The sequence below is a fragment of the Centropristis striata genome, chromosome 7 (genome assembly GCF_030273125.1).
Source record: "Centropristis striata isolate RG_2023a ecotype Rhode Island chromosome 7, C.striata_1.0, whole genome shotgun sequence".
Taxonomy (NCBI): domain Eukaryota; kingdom Metazoa; phylum Chordata; class Actinopteri; order Perciformes; family Serranidae; genus Centropristis; species Centropristis striata.
The window spans coordinates 6686836-6707121 of NC_081523.1; the positions used below are offsets into that span (position 1 = coordinate 6686836).

General features: G+C 36.0%; 3 protein-coding genes across 4 annotated transcripts in view; 2 read left to right on the forward strand and 1 right to left on the reverse strand.

The window, feature by feature from the left end:
- The window catches only part of taok3a (TAO kinase 3a), a 134896-nt gene extending 131636 nt beyond the window's left edge, over positions 1 to 3260 (forward strand). For both annotated transcript variants that reach the window (XM_059336672.1, XM_059336673.1), the window contains exon 21: positions 1299 to 3260. In XM_059336672.1, the coding sequence (XP_059192655.1) occupies positions 1299 to 1460 (162 nt within the window). In that variant the 3' untranslated portion in view covers positions 1461 to 3260. The remainder of the gene's footprint in view (positions 1 to 1298) is intronic.
- vsig10 (V-set and immunoglobulin domain containing 10) overlaps positions 1 to 20286 on the forward strand; it is a 37541-nt gene that overhangs the window by 6997 nt on the left and 10258 nt on the right. The window contains exons 2-5 of the mRNA XM_059336674.1: positions 13135 to 13208; positions 13322 to 13639; positions 16237 to 16542; positions 19137 to 19421. Coding sequence (XP_059192657.1) covers positions 13166 to 13208; positions 13322 to 13639; positions 16237 to 16542; positions 19137 to 19421 — 952 coding nt within the window. The 5' untranslated portion in view covers positions 13135 to 13165. The remainder of the gene's footprint in view (positions 1 to 13134; positions 13209 to 13321; positions 13640 to 16236; positions 16543 to 19136; positions 19422 to 20286) is intronic.
- On the reverse strand, positions 5908 to 9484 carry pebp1 (phosphatidylethanolamine binding protein 1). Its single transcript, XM_059336677.1, has 4 exons — positions 9263 to 9484; positions 8194 to 8303; positions 7629 to 7729; positions 5908 to 6345 (listed from the first exon to the last, which is right to left on the reverse strand). Exons 1-4 carry the CDS (start codon positions 9395 to 9397, stop codon positions 6128 to 6130), a joined length of 564 nt encoding a protein of 187 aa, XP_059192660.1. The 5' UTR covers positions 9398 to 9484; the 3' UTR covers positions 5908 to 6127.

The window sequence follows — 20286 nt, forward strand, 5'->3', positions numbered from 1 at the left end:
AGTTGTACCAGGCATTCAAATGAACAAGAAAATGAAGAAAACAATGATCTAATAATTTTTTTCCATGACTGTATGTCTGTATTTCTTTTATTTTGAAGCCTCAGTAACTTAGAGTCTAGACTAAGAATGACTTAATGACTTTAATGAGATGCACCTGTACATGTGACAATGATAATAAAGATATTCTAAATAAAAAAAAAAACTGATTAGAAGGTCTACTCTATATCCTTAAAACAAAATAGGAAACTGACCTAGATGAAGAGATTTCAGAGGAAATATGGCAAAAAAATTTATTCTTCCTCTATATGCCTCAGACACCCTGTGGTTCAATTCAGAATAATCCACCGTCTTCATTGGACCAAAGATACACCGTCTTAGATTAAGACGGGTATCGACCCTACATGTGATCGATGCAGACAAGCTCCTGCCACATTACTGCTCATGTTTTAGTCGTGCCCGATGCTGTACAGTTTCTGGCATTCTATCTTTGAGGTATTCTCTGGAATATGTGGGAAAACAGTGCACCCATCTCCGCTGATTTCACTATTTGGTGTGACTCCGGTGGGTGCCACTTTTTCTGGGAACCACTTAGTCATGATGGCCTTCTGCTCCTTGTTGGTCAGGAGACTTCTCCTGTTTAAATGGAAAGATGCTTTCCCCCCAACATGTGACCAGTGGATTTGGTCCAAATGTATATATGCATCTGTTTTTTGTTTTGTTTTTGTTTTTTTCTTTTCTCTCTCCGTTGTGGTTTCCTTTTTTATTTACCATGTCTGGATGTATTGAAATTAGCTTGGGGTCCAGTACTTGTGGGTGGGGTTGTGGGTATCTCGTGATGATATTTTGTGGCCCTCACCTTGATATGAAAGTTTAATGTGAGTTTTATATGAATGGCACTTTACCGTGTTGTTGTTACCGGAAGAAGTGGAAATGTTATGTAATGTAATTCTGTGTCTTTTTTTGGTAATTTTGTCTTTTTCTAATAATTTTGTCTTTTTTAGTAATTTTGTGTATTTTTTGGGTCCTTTTGTGTCTTTTTTTTAGTAATTTTGTGTCTTTTTTTGGTAATTTTGTATGACATTGGGAGGTTTGTTTGATTGGACAGGAACTAGACTTGATTGTCTCATGTGAGAATTGTATTTTCTTTGTCTGTTGTATTTGAAAAATTTGAAAAAAAAGACCTTGATCAAAAAAAAAAAAAAAAGTCGACTTTCATACGTTAACCCTGTAATATCCTCTGTGTGTGTGTGTGTGTGTGTCTGTGTGTGTGTGTGTGTGTGTGTGTGTGTTTGCTGCAGATTGAAGAGGAGCTGGTTTCCATTCAGAAGGAGCGAACCGACCGTATCAAGCACCTCCTGGAGCGTCAGGAGAGGGAGACCGACAGCTTCGACATGGAGAGCATGCGGCTGGGCTTCGGCAACCTGGGCACCCTGGACCTCCCCAAGGACGACTACAGATGAGGGGCTGCTGTCAACGCCGCCGTCTGCCGTAGTCCCCCCTAATCCCCCCGCCGCCCACCCCCCCGGGGCGTCCGTCTGCCTCAGTACACCCCTCCTCCTCCTCCTCCTCCTCCTCCTCCTCCTCCTCCTCCTCCTTTTACCTGACAGTGCAGGTGTCCACTGCTGCTGACGCCCTCACACAAACACAAAAAAATACTCCAGAATCAGCTCCGGTGTGTTTTCTGGGCCGAGTCAGACCGTGTCGACGGCAGGTTTTAGTGCCCCCTCCTCCTCCTCCTCCTCCTCCTCCTCTTCCTCCTCCTCCCCCCCCCCCCTCCCTCCTTGCCTCTCATGGTGTCACAAGATGACAAAAAAATATGCTGGATAACTTCCTGTAGTTGTCATGTTTTTGTAAGAATAATGCAACCTGGTCTCACAGGAATCCGTGAAATAGCCACGGATTCGCTTAACTCAAAATCCGTGGAATAGCCACGGAATCACTCAAATTTCACGGATTTCGCTACAATGCAAGTTAATGACAGTCATATCCCGTGGCTATTCCAACATACAAAATGATTATGTACATTCACTGAGTGAATATTTAGAAAATAAAACATATATTTCTCGCTAGAAATGTGATCAAAATCCATTTTTATGCAGAAACTAAGTCAAAATATTGATTTTTTCACTAAAAATGAGAGAACTGTCCGCCATGTTTTTTGTTCTGACCGCTGGGACCTTGAAAGTCACGTGACTTGGAACAAACCAATAGGAAAAGCGGGATATGACTGTCATTAACTTGCATTGTAGCGAAATCCGTGTCAGTTTCACGGAAATTTGAGTGATTCCGTGGCTATTCAACGGATTTTGAGTTAAAGCGAATCCGTGGCTATTTCACAGATTCCTGTGAGACCATGTTGGAATAATGATAACATAGTCACGGTGTTTCTTGTTTCTCGTGCAATGATGACACTTTTGTTGTGACTAAAAACAGTGGAAGACAAGAGAAGGAGGGAGAGAAAAACGAGGGCAGTCGGACGACGAGCGACATCGCTCCACGAAACATTTTTGCATTTCTTTTTTTTTTATTTTATAGAGGTGATTCATTCATTTTTGGGTTAGTTTTGGTTTCTTTTTGGTCTCAAACGGTGCAAAAAAAAAATCTCACAAAGCGATAAATCAAATCCTTTTGCAGTCTTTTGGTATTTATTCATCAGGACATTTTTATGACAAATTTGAATTATTTGATACTTTGAGACACAAATATCATGTACATACAGGTACGCTTCGAATAAATGTGACGGGTGGATTTGATTACTGAGGGGAGGGTGAATCATGGTACTCAACGTGTATCGTACTGATTTCTCTGCACTGGCAGCCAATGTGAATAATAATAATAATAATAATAATAATAATACACGTGAACTCCAACTCCCAGCTAGCACAAAGGGCTTCATGGGGGGGCGGGGGGGGACTTGTACTTTGTGTATAGAAGGATTTATGGAGAGCTTTTACTTATTTTCGTATTGTATTTTAACTGTCACTCAAATCAAAAAAAAGAATTTTTAAAGGCGCTTTTTTTCCCTCCCCCCTCCTCAGATAGTATTTGAGGTTCAGTCATGTATCAATGGGATTTTCATCAGATTTTTCTCTTTTTTTTTTCGCTTTACACAACTTCCCAAGCTGTGTATTTTCTTATAAACCAGACCAGTATGATGCTTTATTATTGCATGCACTTTAATTTTTTTTCCAGGTTAAAAGAAAGCATGATTCTGTCAGAGCTTTTAATTATATTTGTAAATAAAGTGCTCATCACACAAACTAAGGATGTGTTGTTATATATGTCCTCATATCTTCATATTCACTGTGTACAACAGCAAGAAGCAGAATGGAAACCTGTTAAAAAATCTATACCATGCCATGTTGGTATCAGTTTTTTCAGCCTTAACTCACCTATATGTCCTGATAATTAATTTTTAACTTTGACTTACTGGATCAAAATTTTGAACCCCCCAAAAAACTAAAGAAAACATGAAATCTGATCTTGAAAATTATGTTTAAAAAAACACAGAATTTTAAATATTGCAAATATGAATACAGGTTGCATATGTAACATATAACAGGTAAAATGAGGATAATCTCTAGTTCTATATTTTTATACTAAATATATTTGACATTATCTCCGTTTTACTTGGCCGAATATCATCAAAAAAAAATTTGGTATGGAGTTTCAAGCCAGAACTTTAGAGTTTTTGACACGAGACAAACGGGACATAGGAATAAAATAAATGACACAGCAACAGAATAGCACTAACTCAGTTTTTAGACATTAAATCGAGAAAAAGATTGCCAGATATTACAAAAAGATATCCTCTTTAGCAGATATGATGTACCTGGTTTTCTCCAAGTGTAATACATTCCCTAGCTCTCTCAACCACATTTCACAGATAAAGCTTTTTGAGCATGCATTGGCCCGCGGGCCAATTGTGGCCCTCGTGATGATATTTTGTGGCCCCCACCTTGATATGAAAGTTTAATGTGAGTTTTATATGGCACTTTACCATGTTGTGTGTGGAAGGTCCCTTTAATTACTTTTTTTGGTCATTTTGTGTCTTTTTTTAGTCATTTTGTATTCTTTTTTTTTAAATACTCTTGTGTCGTCTTTTGTCATTTTGTGTCTTTTTTTAAGTAATTTAGTGTTTTTTCATCATTTTGTGTCTTTTTTTAAAGTAATTTAGTGTTTTTTCATCATTTTGTGTCTTTTTTTGTAATTTTGTCTCTTTTTTTGGTCATTTTGTGTCTTTTTTTGGTCATTCTGTCTCTTTTTTGAGTCATTTTGTGTCTTTTTTTGTAATTTTGTCTGTTTTTTTGGTAATTTTGTGTCTTTTTTTGTAGTAATTTTGTGTCTTTTTTTGGTCATTTTGATACTGCCTCCAGCTGCCCTCAGGTAATTTGAGACCCCTGGTTTTATAGGTTTCTTTTTTTCAGTAATTTTAACTTGTAATAGCTGACACAGGGCTGTGGAGTTTAGTCTGACTCTACTAGCAATACAGTTAAAATTCTGTGGAAAAAAAAGTTGAACATGTCAGTTCAGTCTGAATGACTACTTTCAGATCCTCATCTCACACTGCAGGCTGGTGAAAGGAAGCGGAGACCACAGAGTGGAAATAAAAAGGTCGAGTTGTTAATGAGGACAAAGGTTACTGAACGTATGTTTGATAAACGGAGCAAAGTTCATAACTGCAGCGCTGCTACTACAGTGCTCTTACCTTAACTGCTCCACAAAGCTCTTAAAGTTTTTAAATACTAGAATTGAGACACTTTGTGGGCAAGGAGCCCAGTTCCTTCAGGCTAAATAGACATATATTCTACCTAATAAAAAATCTTTCACTGTAAATGATGAAGTACTCTCTGGAGCTTCCCCTCTTAGTCGATTAATCTGTAATTTAGGTCTTTTACTCTGTAATTATCATGCTTTTCTTCCATGCTGACTGGCTTGTATCCAAGAAACTTAAGAACACATCTCTGATACACACAAGATTAAATGCTGCTGCTTATTATTCTTTGTGGAGAAGCTGGATTTTTACAGATGGCTCAAATAAATTGTATGTTAGTCATCTACAAATGCCTTTAGTAGAGGACAACCCTAATACTTTCTGCAACTGAGGAACCCAAATGAATTTTTGCACATCTCCAAAAATGAAAAGCTCCTGGTTCTAATTATTCAAACCAAAATACAACAAACATCTCTATTTCTCAAAGAATGGATCACATTTACAACTTATCACCATGACACTTTAAAACAGGGGTCTCGAACTTGTGGCCCGCGGGCCAATTGTGGCCCTCGTGATGATATTTTATGGCCCCCACCTTGATATGAAAGTTTAATGTGAGTTTTATATGAATGGCACTTTACCGTGTTGTTACTGGAAGAAGAGGAAATGTTATGTAATGTAATTTTGTGTCTTTTTTTTGTGGTAATTTTGTCTTTTTCTAATAATTCTGTGTATTTTTGGGGTCATTTTGTGTCTTTTTTAAGTAATTTAGTATCCTTTCTTGGTCATTTTGTGTCTTTTTTTAGTAATGTCTCTTTTTGGTAGTGTCTTATTTAAGTAATTTAGGTTTTTTTTCTGTAATTTTGTGTCTTTTTTTTGGTCATTTTGAGTAATTTGAGTTTGAGACCCCTGCTTTATAATGTGATTAAAACTAAGATGTCAAAGAGGAATCAAGTTGACCAAATGAGTCTCTAAGCATTAAAGCATGGTCACACTTGGCGGCATAATATTATTTAATATTTGCCTTCCATTCTCGCAAGTCGCAAGCGACGGGTCAAATCTCCACATTGAATTCAACTCTGGTGAACTTTGACAGGCAAATATCACCTCAGCCAAACGCCTGTATAGATGACGGTGTCCTTAAATCAGCCACCATAAAATCTGAAAGCATTTGAATAGATAACACACAACAGTTTCAGTGTTTAACACCTTTATTGCAGATTGAGTGCAGGTGGCATGATTGAGAGGAGCAGTTATTTTAGTCACAGCATGGGTGGAAGGCAACAGTGCGGAAAAAAAGACACTATTTAGTGGCACACTCACAAAGAAAAATGCTTTGTTACTGTTGGGGTTTAATGCTTTCTGCAAGAACGATTCCTGCACCTAGTGCTGAAAGTTTCAGAGTCTTTTCATTTATTTTCCGGCCAGCTGCTCGTACAGTTTGGGGACGTAGTCGTCCCACTCGGCCTGGTAGCAGGTTCCAGCCACCGGAGCTCCCAGGTTGTATTTCTGCCTGAAGCTCTGGATCTTGAATTTGCCGCGTCCGTCTCCACAGCAGTTAGTGAGGACGGTCTCGGTGCAGGACAGGCTGCCTGGCTGCTCGTACACCAGCCACACGTACCTGTGGAGACCTGAGGGGGACAAAGACAGGTTATTTTAAATGTAGCGTCACAGTGCTGCTTGAAAACAACCTCTTAGAACTGTAAATTATTGATGCCAGGCTATAGATACTGTTTAAGATTAACTGTGGTAAAGGTTGCCGACGTGCCAAACTCCAAACCAGTAATTAACATGTTTAACAACCCTGTGGACCAAGGTTATTATAGTTAACGAAAACTAACGAAATAACGAAAACTAGAATTGAAAAAACATTTCGTTAACTGAAATAAAAATAAAAACTAGAGTTTTTTAAAAAACGATAACTAACTGAAACTGTATTGCGTGGTTACAAAACTAACTAAAACTAACTAAAATTAAAGTCAAAATGTCCTTAGTTTTCGTTTTTGTCAACTTTTTTCATTCATAATTCAGTGTTTCTATTTGAACATGCAACACATGGTAAATATGTTTACTGAGACTGGGAACTAGAACCAAAATTCAAAACACCTGGAACTGTAAGAGTTAATAACCTTATTGGGGCTGAGATGGATAAACCAAAGGAAATAAACGCAAATGTATTATGACCACTTTGAATCTCGCACCCAACACATAGCCCATTACAACAAAAACTAAAACTAACACTAAAACTAATAAAAACTAAACTAAAACTAAGCATTTTCAAAAAATAGAAAAACTAAACCAAAACTAGAAAACTGACTCTAAAAACTAATTAAAACTAACTGAATTTGAAAGCAAAAATTCACAACGAAATTAAAACTAAAACTAATGAAAAATCCAAAACTATTATAACCTTGCTGTGGACGGTTTTGTATTCTCATCAAACCTATCAATTATTATTATTATTAGATATCTAAAATCATTTGTTCCCTCAGCTGTTGGCTTCCTAAACAAACTAGGGTTAGTAGCTTTGTCTTTCTTAAACAATGTAAATGATTATATTCCATGATGTCTCCCATATGCTTTTATGCTTTAATGTTTTTATGTTCTGTGTTTTGTATTTATTATGATTATTTGTTTGTTGTGTGACATTTTTAACTACTGAATGCAGAACAAATTGCCCCTCGGGGACAATAAAGATTTATCAAATCAAATCAAATTTAATCAAAATTAACATAAAAAACACAGTCTAAGGTCCTGTTTGTTAGTCAAATTTAAGGCTTTCTGACACCTAATTGTATAGAGATAGAGGGACATAATGTCTTGAACTTCCAGAATAAGCTAAACATGGGCATAAATCTATCCAGTCATGCATTGCCCAAACTGAAATCCATCTCTATTCTTCTTTCTCTCTTACCTGTTCCCTTGGGAGGACCGGAGCCCACGTAGTCGGACATGACGCAGCCAGAGGACACATCATTCCCCTTCATGTTGACCACCAGAAAGTGGTGCCACTCCCTATAGTAAAAGGAGAAAAAATGTTGTTTTAAAAAGTACAATAAAGTTCTAAATTATGCAAAAGCTGACTTTATTTAAAGTATGAGAGAGCTTTTCATCTGTTTTGATGGCCAAAAATACCATCCCCATTCACAATGAGTGCTTTTAATAACAATTAAGCTTATTAAACTCCCTTTTTTTAAAAAAAAAAGAGACTGTTGCAAAATGAAATTAACCAATCGGAAGCAAAACGGCATAAAAGCCTGAAATATGGGCAGCTGCATCAGAAGTTGACATTTCTTCAGCAAAGGAAAGGTGGAACTCCCCTTTAATATCTATTATAACTTGCATTATAATTACTCAATTTTAAAACTGTCTTTGTCATATAAATTAATGTGTAATTGGACTGTACTTTTGCAAGCATCTTTTGGTCATTTTTAGTAAATGAACCCAAACTTGTCACAGGTTTTTCCCGCTCTTTTCACCTGAATTTGGGGTCTTTCCTGCTGGGAGCGTCCGGGTCGGTGAGGGCCAAAGTGTACAGCTTACTGGCGTCACATCCTTCCCACTCGATGCAGGTGGGTCGATTCTGCACCTGCAGGTCAACACAGAGAAAAATGATCAATATTGTCACACTGTCAAAATAATCGGCTAAGTCATTTTTTGTCAAAATTGGGTTTTTTGCCTAAATCATCTCCTCATTGCCACCTATGGTAAAATCGCCTACATCCTCAGTTGATCAGATCATGTGATTTTACCCCTTTAAGATAATGGCCTATGTCAACTGTGTGACTTAAGCGGATTTATTATGCCTAAGTCAAAATAAAATGAGACTTAGGCAATTTTTTGAACATGCCTTTGTGACTTAAGCAAGATATGGTAACACTTTATTTTGAAGGTGTCTACATAAGAGTGACATGAGCGTGTCATAAACATGACATAGGATGTGTCATAAACATTAATGACACTTTGAAGTAACATTAATGCTCATGATACTTGTCATGTCATGTTTCTGACAGGCTTGTGTGACTCTTATGTAGACACCTTCAAAATAAAGTGTTACCATATCTTGCTTAAGTCACAAAGGCATGTTCGAAAAAATGCCTAAGTCATTTATTTCTCTTAAGTTACATAATATACACACAGTGTTATCACTATGCCAATAGCCATCCTTTGTTACATCCTTTGTGGGTGAAATGATCAATAAATGTCATATGTTACACTTTTGGTGAAGTTTTTTGTGTTTCCTGAAAAAATGAGTTAGGCTTTTATTTTAACAGGGTGGCGATATTAGTGCATCTGATGCCCATTAGGGGGCGCTACTCGCCAGCTATTACAGCTGCAGACACGCTGCAGGCGTGTGACCAGTCTTATGTAACCCAATTCATTGTTTGCAAACATTTGAAAACACGTTAGTGCCAAACAATTAATTAAAAAGCAGTGTTTGGTATAAGAAAATGTGTTAGCACTGTGCTAGGAGAATGCTATCTTTTAAGCTAACACTCCAAAACGAAGCTAAGTTAGTTAGCTGAGTTGTTAGCTTTGCTGACTAACCTGTGTTGGCGTGAGCACTTTGCCGAGCTCATCTATCTCCACAGAGTCGTATTTAACAGTCATGGGATTTGCGGGTTTCTCTTCGACCTCCAGCAGGGTCAGAGGCCCGGTCCACTGGCTCAAATCTGCGGGCATTTTCACTTTTAGTCCGGCTGCAGATGCTGTGAACTGAAGCTGCACACAAGCACACAAAAACTGCCAGAAGTGATGCGTTCAGGTGCCAGTAGGAGATATACGAACTGGTGGAGAATCTGTGCAGTTAGCTAACAATTTGAATTTAAAAATAACTATATTAGTGGCATTTTAAATTTTAAAACAGCCTTAAACAAACTGTAATAGATGCTACTCATGTTTTTTTTAAATCAATCCCCTGATGTAGCGTAAAAACACCGGAAATTGTTGATGTAAACCCTTTTAGGTAGATTATTGCCAGTTTTCAGGAGCGTTTTTACCGATAAATGACTAGTAATATATGCTGAATTTCCATCAAAAAGCAAACTTGGAGGTAAATTAACTTAATGATACTATCTATGTTTAATAGTGTGGGTGAAGTATATATTTCCGAGCAATCTGACTACAAGTGAACGTCACAAACTACACTACCTGCAGGTGACCACCAGAGGGCGCTGTCACGTCTCTGCCATTTGGCTTGTGGTTCGTTAAAATGTCTGTCAATCAAATCACCAGTTCTGAGCAGGTCCCGCCTCCTGCTCACATGCTCCATTAACACACTTTCTGTTTCCAGACGGGCCATTTTTAGAAAGTGGGGTACGACTGTGAGAGAGTTGATTAATTAATATGGAAATATTTCACCTGTCAAAGCAGAGCAAACGGTTTCACCTCCTCATTAAGATGAAATATTATTGGTAATCAGTATAATCAGTGTAGTAGTTTGTTGCAGCCAGTTGTATTACATAAATGATGCCTGTTATCTCTTTTATTCCTTTATGGCAGTGGTTAGTATTTGCATGTCACATACACCCAAAACACACACATGAAACACATATTTGATCAGATTTTGTTGCATTTATAAATATTAAACAGTCATACAATAGTAAATGAGATTATACTTAAATAAAACCTGTTTTTCTCAAGATTGTCATGGACGTGAATTGCAGTTAAACCCAGTTAAAGCTCAGTTTAGTAAGCCATTTACTTACTACACAATTAGTACTTTTTTCAGTTCGTTATGTACATATTCCAAATATATTAATATATATATTATTATTATTATTGATGCGTTTATGTAAGCAGCATTTTATTTTTGTCAGGGTAGGGCTAATTTTAAATACTTAATATATTGTTCTGTGGTTTAATTTATAAACATGCATAATCATTTTAAATTGATCACAATATTTGCCTCAAAATGTCGTATGTAGTGGAGTAGAATTATAAAGTTACATAAAATGGAAATACTCAAGTACATGTTACTAACTAAATGCACTTAGTTACATTCTACCACTGACTACTACTACTACTAGGCTACTACTACTACTTAAGTACATGTAACTAAGTCAGAATCAGAATCAGAAGTAGGCCTACTGTATTGAGCCCCGGGGAGAAATTGCTTTGTTCCAGTTGCTGCTGTATAAGAATAGAATAGAAAGTATTCTGTAATAAAATAAAGGTTTAAAAAAAAGCACTCTCCACTAAATATACAACAATATAGATGCAAATGCAAGTGTTACGTAAATAAAGATATGTACAAATAGAAATATTAAATATAGAATACATTTGAAGTAAATAGAGATATGGAAATATAGAAATTGAATTATAGATATGGACAACTATGTATATATGTAACAACAGTGAGACAAATTGAATTATTGCACATGATTTCTGTAGAATGTCCGGAATTGCACAGATTGTTATAAATAAAGTTATGAAGTAATGAATTGTGTGAAATAAATCTATTGACGCTGTGCCTGACACTCAGGAAGGACTTCCTGTGGTGATTATTAGACCATTGTTTTCTTCAATTTATTGTTAATGTTAACGCCTGGTACAACTAAAGGTACATTTGTTTGGACAAATATAATGACAACAGCAAAAATAGCTGATAAGATTTTAATTTAAGAGCTGATATTTAGACATTTTCCATGGTTTTCTTGATATTAACCAAAATCATTATCAAGAAAACCATGGGTAATGTCTAGATATCAGCTCTTAAATTAAACTCTAATGAGCTATTTTTGTTGTTATTATATTTGTTACCTGTGCGTGTGTTTGTGTGTGTGTGTGTGTGTGTGTGTGTCTGGGTCTCTCTTTCTGGGAGAGATGGATGAAATGATGAAAGGATCAAAGGCTTTGGGGTCGACCAATCAGAGCAGAGCAATCAACAGAATTAACTGCCACCTGAATGTTCCGGAACAGCGACAGCAGCCAGAGGTGCTACATATGTTTTTGTGAAGAAAAATGAAGAAATAGCTTTATAAGAGCGATCTGAAAAACTGTTAAATATGCTTTTCTACTCTCTATGGAAGCCAATGAGGCTGTTGGTGCGTGTTGGTGGTGCATCTGTGCGTCCTATGGCCAAACTATAACTCTGACAGCTTTACCAGAGGATTGTGAGTGAGAAGACACATTTTCCTACGTTTCTATGTATAAATTATTTCTGCAGAGTGGAATTTTCGGCCTGGAGCTCAGTTTTCAAGTTTATTTTTTGACAATTACTACTACTACTACTTCTACTACTAGGCTACTTCTACTACTACTGCTCCCACTACTATTACTACTACTACTACTACTTCTACTACTATTTATCTTGTTCAGAAAAGATTTGTTAGAACTGCCACATTTTCAAAACGACTAGATCCTTCTGCTCCCCTTTTCCAAAAACTCAAGATAATAATAATAATAATAATAATAATTATAATTTTTCAGATCAATATATAGGCCTACCAAATCAGCATTTTTATCTTTAAGTAGGCTATAAGTATATTCCAAATTCCATTCCTAAAGCTTTCAGTGAACATTTCCATGTCAACTCACAATTACATAAGTACAATACTAGACAATTAACAAGATTACACCCTCCTCACTATCGTACTACCCTCTGGCAATTTTCCTTAAAATACAGAGGTACAATACTCTGGAATGATAGTTCAATAAAGTTTTCCTCTCTGAATATATACAAGAACAATTTAGTGGCTGCTCTGCACAGGTACGCATACACGCACACATTTCTACACTTTTGTTTTATTTATTTTTTTGTGATAGTTACTTGTTTTAATTTAACTTGTGAATTTTAATATAGGTAGAGGCCTGTATAAGCCCTTTTGGGTTTCTTGCCACTACCTTGCACCTTCATTTTGTTGTTATCTCATTGTCCTTGTCTTTTGTCTTATTTGTGCAAAATAAAAAAACTTCAAACTTCTACTACTACTACTACTAGACTACTATTAGGCTACTACTACTACTACTACTACTACTCTTACTACTACTACTACTACTACTACTACTACTACTACTAGGCTACTATTAATTGGCTACTCCTACTACTAGGCTACTATTGATAGACTACTACTACTACTAGGCTACTACTATTACTACCGTATTGTGTTGTAATGAATAGGAGAAAGGTGTTACTGTCTCTTTAACAAGGTGAGGTCAGGGTGTGGTTTATTCGTGCCAAAGTTTCCGGATGAGCGTGGTGCTCTAGTAAACAAAGCACGTCCGCTCCCTCCGACCTGCAGCGGAGCGGAGAGCCAGGAGTCCCATCATGACACACTGGCTCACCTGTGGCTTATAATGGGAGCACTGGTGTGAGCCCGCTGGCACAGACAGGCTCACACAGGTGGACTAGTCCGACAGGTTTGGAGAGGGGGAAGCCCTTTCTCTTCACTTCCTTTTTTTTTTTTCTTTTTCTTTTTTGACGGCAATGTAGCCATTTGGAGAGTTACCATGAAGATAGTGACGCTTCTACTGTTGTGTTTATGTGCGACAGGTGAGTTTTTACAATGACGAGTACACAGGTAACACAGGTGAGTGTGTAAAACTCATTTCTGTTGGTTTATTCTCTCTTCTTATTCTCTTATTATCTCTTGTTTGCTGTCACAGCTGTAGTTTCGGGCGGTGACGCCACCGAAACGGCGCTGACAGCCGCACCGGGCGACATCGCGCTGCTTCCGTGTTACTCCGCCGGTAACGTGACACCGACTGTAACGACGTGGATGAAAAATGGACGAGAGGTCGTTAGAGGTGGCGAGGCTGCACCGGGGCCTCCTGCTCCAGCCGCCGGGCAGCGCCTCACGTTAACGCGGGACGGGAGCCTGAACATCAACAGGGTGACACCTGGAGATGAGGGCACCTACCTGTGCAGCTCCACGCTGCCGGGCAACAACACCTTTCATGCACGTGCAGTGCTGCAAGTAGCCAGTAAGTGAATTTTACGCGTTGAAACTATTAAAAAATAACTTATTTCTATATATTTTAAACACATGTTCAACTATTAAAAGTATGTAATGGTCCATTTCAGGCCATTTTATGTATTTATTTATTTATTTTTATTATTAAAAAATAACTTATTTCTCTATATTTTAAACACACGTTCAACTATTAAAAGTAGGTAATGGTCCATTTCAGGCCATTTTATTTATTTATTTATTTTTATTATTATAAAATAACTTATTTCTCTAACTATTAAAAGTATGTAATGGTCCATTTCAGGCCATTTTATTTATTTATTTATTTTTATTATTAAAAAAATAACTTATTTCTCTATATGTTAAACACATGTTCAACTATTAAAAGTATGTAATGGTCCATTTCAGGCCATTTTCTTTCTTTCTTTCTTTCTTTTTGTTATTATAAAATAACTTATTTCTCTAACTATTAAAAGTATGTAATGGTCCATTTCAGGCCATTTTATTTATTTTTATTATTAAAAAATAACTTATTTCTCTATATTTTAAACACATGTTCAACTATTAAAAGTATGTAATAGTCCATTTCAGGCCATTTTGTTTATTTATTTATTTATTTTTATTATTAAAAAATAACTTATTTCTCTATATTTTAAACACATGTTTAACTATTAAAAGTATGTAATGTTCCATTTCAGGCCATTTTATTTTTTTTATTATTATTATTTTTCTAAACCCTCTGGGGTCTGAGCATATTTTCCCTTTATATACCACATAATATTTACTATACTCATGTTGGGTATTTGGTATTTTCTCAGCACAACTTCAACATGATTTGACAATTATTTTTTCACTTTAACCCACTTTATTGACACATTGAGCCCCAAAATACACAAACAATTTTACTATTTATGACGATAAAAACCACAAATATGCTCAATGAACTGTTTCGGACCTGGAAAATGTCAAACATAGGTTACAAATCTGAACATATAAAGGTAGAAATTCAAATATAATAAACATATGCACAAAAAATACCATAAAAACATGTTTATTTATAGGGACAGTGTTAGATGATTAGACCCCCTTTTTTTGCATTTTTACAGAATACAGAAGTGAAGTGTTAGAGACTGGGAAAGAGCTAAAATCCTTTTATTAATTAATTAATTAATTAATTCATTCATTCATTCATTCATTCATTCATTCATTCATTCATTCATTTATTCATTCATTCATTATGGGTGTAGATCATTTATCAATAAAATCCAATCAGGACCAATTGCAGGAAACCTTTCTTGATAATAAAAATGTATTCTGCAGATACTTTTCATGGATATTTCAGCATGCTGCACCACTGTGCATGGTTAACAGGGTTCACTTCAGTTCTGTAAAGCAGCATTTCTAGTAAACTCAAACAGGTTCTTCAACATTACAGACATTCACATGGAAACAGGAAGCGAGATGTGATGAATGACAGTGTGCAGGAAACAAACAGAAAATGATACTTAAAGCTGCAGCTGAGTTTTTATATTATCAATTAATATAGCAATTTATGCAAATTATTATTTTCCATTAACCAGTTTGAGCTCATGTGAACATTTTAAGTTTCCTTTGGTGGAAGTGTTCTCTGGGCTTTCCAAAGCACAAATGTGAACAAAGAAATCCTCATTTATTTATTATCTTATTCTTATTACTACAAGCTATCTAGTGTTTTGGCACATGGGACGTAAACAACATTATTTCCATGTGCCCAAAGAATAAATATAGTATGATAAGAAAATAGATGTATCTTAGAAACTACAAGGAGCATTATCAAGTATTTGGGAACTACAAATTCATAACAAGTTTATTATCAAAGAAAACAATTAGAGTTTCTCCTTAAAACATTTTTTCAGATAAAGACTGTACATAAACGTGTGAAACAGGTGGCTGGTGTGTTTTTTAATGTGATATTAAAAAAAATAAAAAATAATTCTCCTATTAGAAACTGTACCAGTACCAGTCCATACCAGTATTCAAGACTTTAAAACTATTAGAACAAATGTTGAGGCATTTTTGCTTTATTATACTAAAAAAACCTTTCGGCACAAATGAGTAAATTATTAAATTTAGAGCTTAAATAATTTATTAATCAGTAAACATTAACTTTTTTTTTAATTTTTAATCTTCAAGTAATGACTTTTTTTTAAGTAACAATGCCAAAAAATACAAAGAGTCCTGCACACTGTCTAACTTACAATACATATATTTTAGTTTTAATTACATATGCTTCATCCTACTCCTTTCCGGACATGTTGCGTTCACATTATAGCTTTTGTTTTGACTATTGCTATTTTTTGTTTTGGTTATTCTCATTGGATTTGTTTGTTTTTGAGTTTACTTTGTTGTGTTACTCGCACATGTTTGAAATAAAAAAAGCTGAACTGAAAATCAAATGAAAAATCTGCCTGATAGCCAAGTTTGTGTGGAGAAAAAAGAGCCATGCATGTGATGTAAGGACAGACTGAAAGATGCTAAACAGAGACAGAAACTAATGATAGGAAGTTGACACATTTGAACCAGAATCTCCTGGACTTGAGAGGTTTAAAGAGCTGCTTGTGTTCCTTTCAGGCGGTCCTGATAATGTATCGGCGTCCGTGGGTCCGGCCACCGCCCTCGCCAACGGGACGCTCATCGTGGTCCGGGGTTCCAGCGTGTCCTTTAACTGCTCCGGCTCCTCCTACCCCTCCCAGAACCTGACCTGGGCCTTCAGGGGAGCTTCGTCCAGCAACGAGTCTCTGGCGTCCTCCTCCGGCTCCTCGCTGCTGTTCACCTTAGAAGAGGTCCAGCCGAGCGCTCAGGGAGTTTACAGCTGCAGCGCCACCAACCCCGTCTCCAACCAGACGGTCAGCAAGAGCCAACAGCTGCTGGTCTACTGTAAGTACCATCAACACTATATATCATAGATATACACAGAGTAGAACTAGGACACTGAAGAAGTTAGAAAGAAGATCAGTTGGTAGGTAAGGTACAGTGGCAAGATGATGATGATGGTAATAATGTTATTCTGACTAGACAGTATATAATAATAGTACAATATATATGTGCGTGTTTGTGTATGTATGTATATATATGTATATATGTTTGTATGTATGTATATATATATATATATATATGTATATGTATGTATATATATATATGTATGTATGTATGTATATATATATAAAACACATCATTTTAATCTTTTTTTGTAATTTTGTGCCTTTTTTTGGTCATTTTGTGTCTTTTTTTAAATAATTTTGTATCTTTTTTTGTTATTCTGTGTCTTTTTTTGGTCATTTTGTTTCTCTTTTGGGTAATTTAGATTTTTTTCTGTCATTTTGTGTCTTTTTTGGCCATTTTGTGTCTTTTTTGGGTCATTTTGTGTCATTTTGTAATTTTTTTTTGTCTTTCTAAAGTAATTTAGTGTTTTTTGGGGTCATTTTGGGTCTTTTTGTAATAATTTTGTGTCTTTTTTTGGTCATTTTGTGTCTTTTTGTAGTAATTTTGTGTATTTTTTTTGGTCATTTTGATACTACCTCCAGCGGCCCCCAGGTAATTTGAGTTTGAGACCCCTGGTTTAGATAGATGTTTTTACTCCGACACCAAAGAGCTTTTTTTCTGTGGGTAATTGCCAGAAAATTCACAATAAATCCTCTTTGATTCAGTGTTATAAAGTGATAAAAACGAAACAACTTTCTGTGTTATAGCCGCAGCATTTGTATTCATGTCTGTGCAAATGCAAAATGGTGCTTAAAGAGTTAAGAGAGTATCAACAGATAATCCATTTGTTAGGTTTGTGGTCTCCCTTTCGAGTGCACAGGGCCTTAAACACACAGGTGTGATCTCCCTGGGTGAAATAATGGAGGGTAAACAAGGTGAGAAAAAAACAGAAATGTTTAGACAGGCAGAAAACAGAAGCTGAGTCATCATCTAACAGCAACTGAGACCAAGACAAGTGAAAGTCAAAAAAGGTTCAGTGGAAACAACAAGAGCAGGAATTCAGTGTGTCGGGACAATAGCTTTATCTGTGTGGCCTGCAGTTTATCTACAGGTCTGGAGGCAAAAAAACAACGATACAGTGAATGGACTTCCTGAATTCTCGACATATTCAGCCTTTCCTGTGTTTTACTGACTTCCTAGAATTACTCACAGACTTTCTCCAGGAAGGAAACTATTGTTTATGATATAAAATACTGGAGTGGGTACTACTTTGTATTAAGGTACACATATTCAACATTAATTAGTTGCTTATTAGCATGCAAATAAGTAACATATTGGCTCTTAATTAGTCATCATTAAGTAGTTATTAAGGCCTTATGCTGCCTTATTATACAACCTGTAAACCAGGGGTCTCAAACTGGGGGCCACTGGAGGCAGTATCAAAATGACCAAATAAAAGACACAAAATTACTAAAAAAAGACACAAAATGACCAAAAAAAGACACAAAATGACAGAAAAAAACGATATTACTTAAAAAAGACACACAATGACCAAAAAATACACAAAATTACTAAAAAAAGTAATTAAATGGATCTTCCACACACAACACGGTAAAGTGCCATTCATATAAAACTCACATTAAACTTTCATATCAAGGTGGGGGCCACAAAATATATATAATGTTCAGCCTTTCCTGAAAAAAAAAACTATTTTTTAAACTATTGTTTATGGTATAAAAGGCTGGGTACCACTTTATATTAAGGGACACATATTCAATATTAATTAGTTGCTTATTAGCATGCAAATAAGTAACATATTGGCTCTCAATTAGTCATCATTAAGTGGTTATTAATGCCTTATTCTGCATGGCCTTATTATACAACCTGTAAACCAGGGGTCTCAAACTCAAATTACCAGGGGGCCGCTGGAGGCAGTATCAAAATGACTGAAAAAAGACACAAAATTACTAAAAAAAGACACAGAATGACAGAAAAAAAAAAATACTTAAAAAAGACACAAAGTGACAGAAAAAAACAAAATTACTTGAAAAAGACACAAAATGACCAAAAAAAGATACAAAATCATTTAAAAAAGACACAGAATATCCCAAAAAAGACACAAAATGACGAAAAAGACTCAAAATGACAGAAAAAAACTAAATTACTTAAAAGAGACTCAAAATGACAAAAAAGACACAGAATTACCAAAAAAGAAATTATTTTTAAAAAAGTTTTAAAAAAGCAATTTTTTTCTCGCAGATTCACCACTTTAAATCTCATAAATCTGCGCATTTTTTTCTCGTAGATTTGCCACTTTAATGTCGTAAACGTATTTCTCAAAATATGACCCCCCTCCCCCGAGTCCGTATGTTTTTTTTTACACATTCTGACTGTATGTAATATCCTCCAATATTCTCTAGGGTTGAAATTTGGAATTTGCAAGTATTTCAATGAGTGCCCTATTAATGGTTAAGTGATCACAGTTATAGTTCACAGTTGTCGTTTGTGCTTTTATTCTCTTTCCTGACTGGTGTTTTTGTCCTGACTAGACGTCCCAAACCATCACCCTGAGTGTGTGTGGGCCCTAGCAGAGGACCCGTCCCACGTCCAGTTCAGCTGCAGCTGGTTGGGAGCGTACCCCGAGCCCACGCTGCGCTGGGGGGAGGACGAGGCCGACCCCGCACCTCGCTGGACGGGACACGTTTCAGCCGTGTCGGAGAGTCTGGGGGTGACGCTGAACCGCTCGCTGCTGTTCGACGGGCAGACGGTGAAGTGTGCGGCCAGGCACCAGGCGCTCGGTCCGGGGAAAGAGAAGTCCTGTTCCTTTACTCTCAGTAAGCACGTCGTGGTGAAACCAGCCTCTTAACCGCCCTGAGAAGTGCAACTGATGAATCTTTTATGTGATTTCCACCTCAGAGCCACACTGACACTCTTCAGTGTTCAGGAGACTGATGACCTACACTCAGTATTCTTACTATTGATGGTTCTTTAATTGTATATAGATCCTTTATTTCATTTTTCATAAACCAGGGGTCTCAAACTCAAATTACCTGGGGGCCGCTGGAGGCAGTATCAAAATGACCAAAAAAAAGACACAAAATGACAGAAAAAAAACTAAATTACACTAAAAAGACACAAAATGACCAAAAAAAGACACAAAATTACTAAAAAAAAGACACAAAATGACCAAAAAAGACACACAATTATTTTAAAAAAAGATACAAAATCACCCAAAAAAGACACAAAATTACTAAAAAAAGACACAAAATTACTAAATAAAGACACAAAATGACCAAAAAAGATACAAAATGACAAAAAAAAAGATACAAAATGACAGAAAAAACCCCAGAAATTACTTAAAAAGACACAAAATGACCAAAAAAGACAAAGAATGACCAAAAAAGACACAAAATTACCAAAAAAAGACAGAATTACCAAAAAAGACACAAAATTATTAAAAAAGACACAAAATTATTAAAAAAGACACAAAATTATATAAAAAAGACACAAAATGATTTAAAAAAAAGACACAAAATTACTTAAAAAAGGACACAAAATGACCAAAAAAGACACAACATGACTAGAATTGTATATAGATCCTTTATTTCATTTTTAATTATTTTTTTCGAACCGAAAAAAGAAACAACATAAACTACAACAGCGTAGCCTAGATGCATATACTTATACATACACATACTC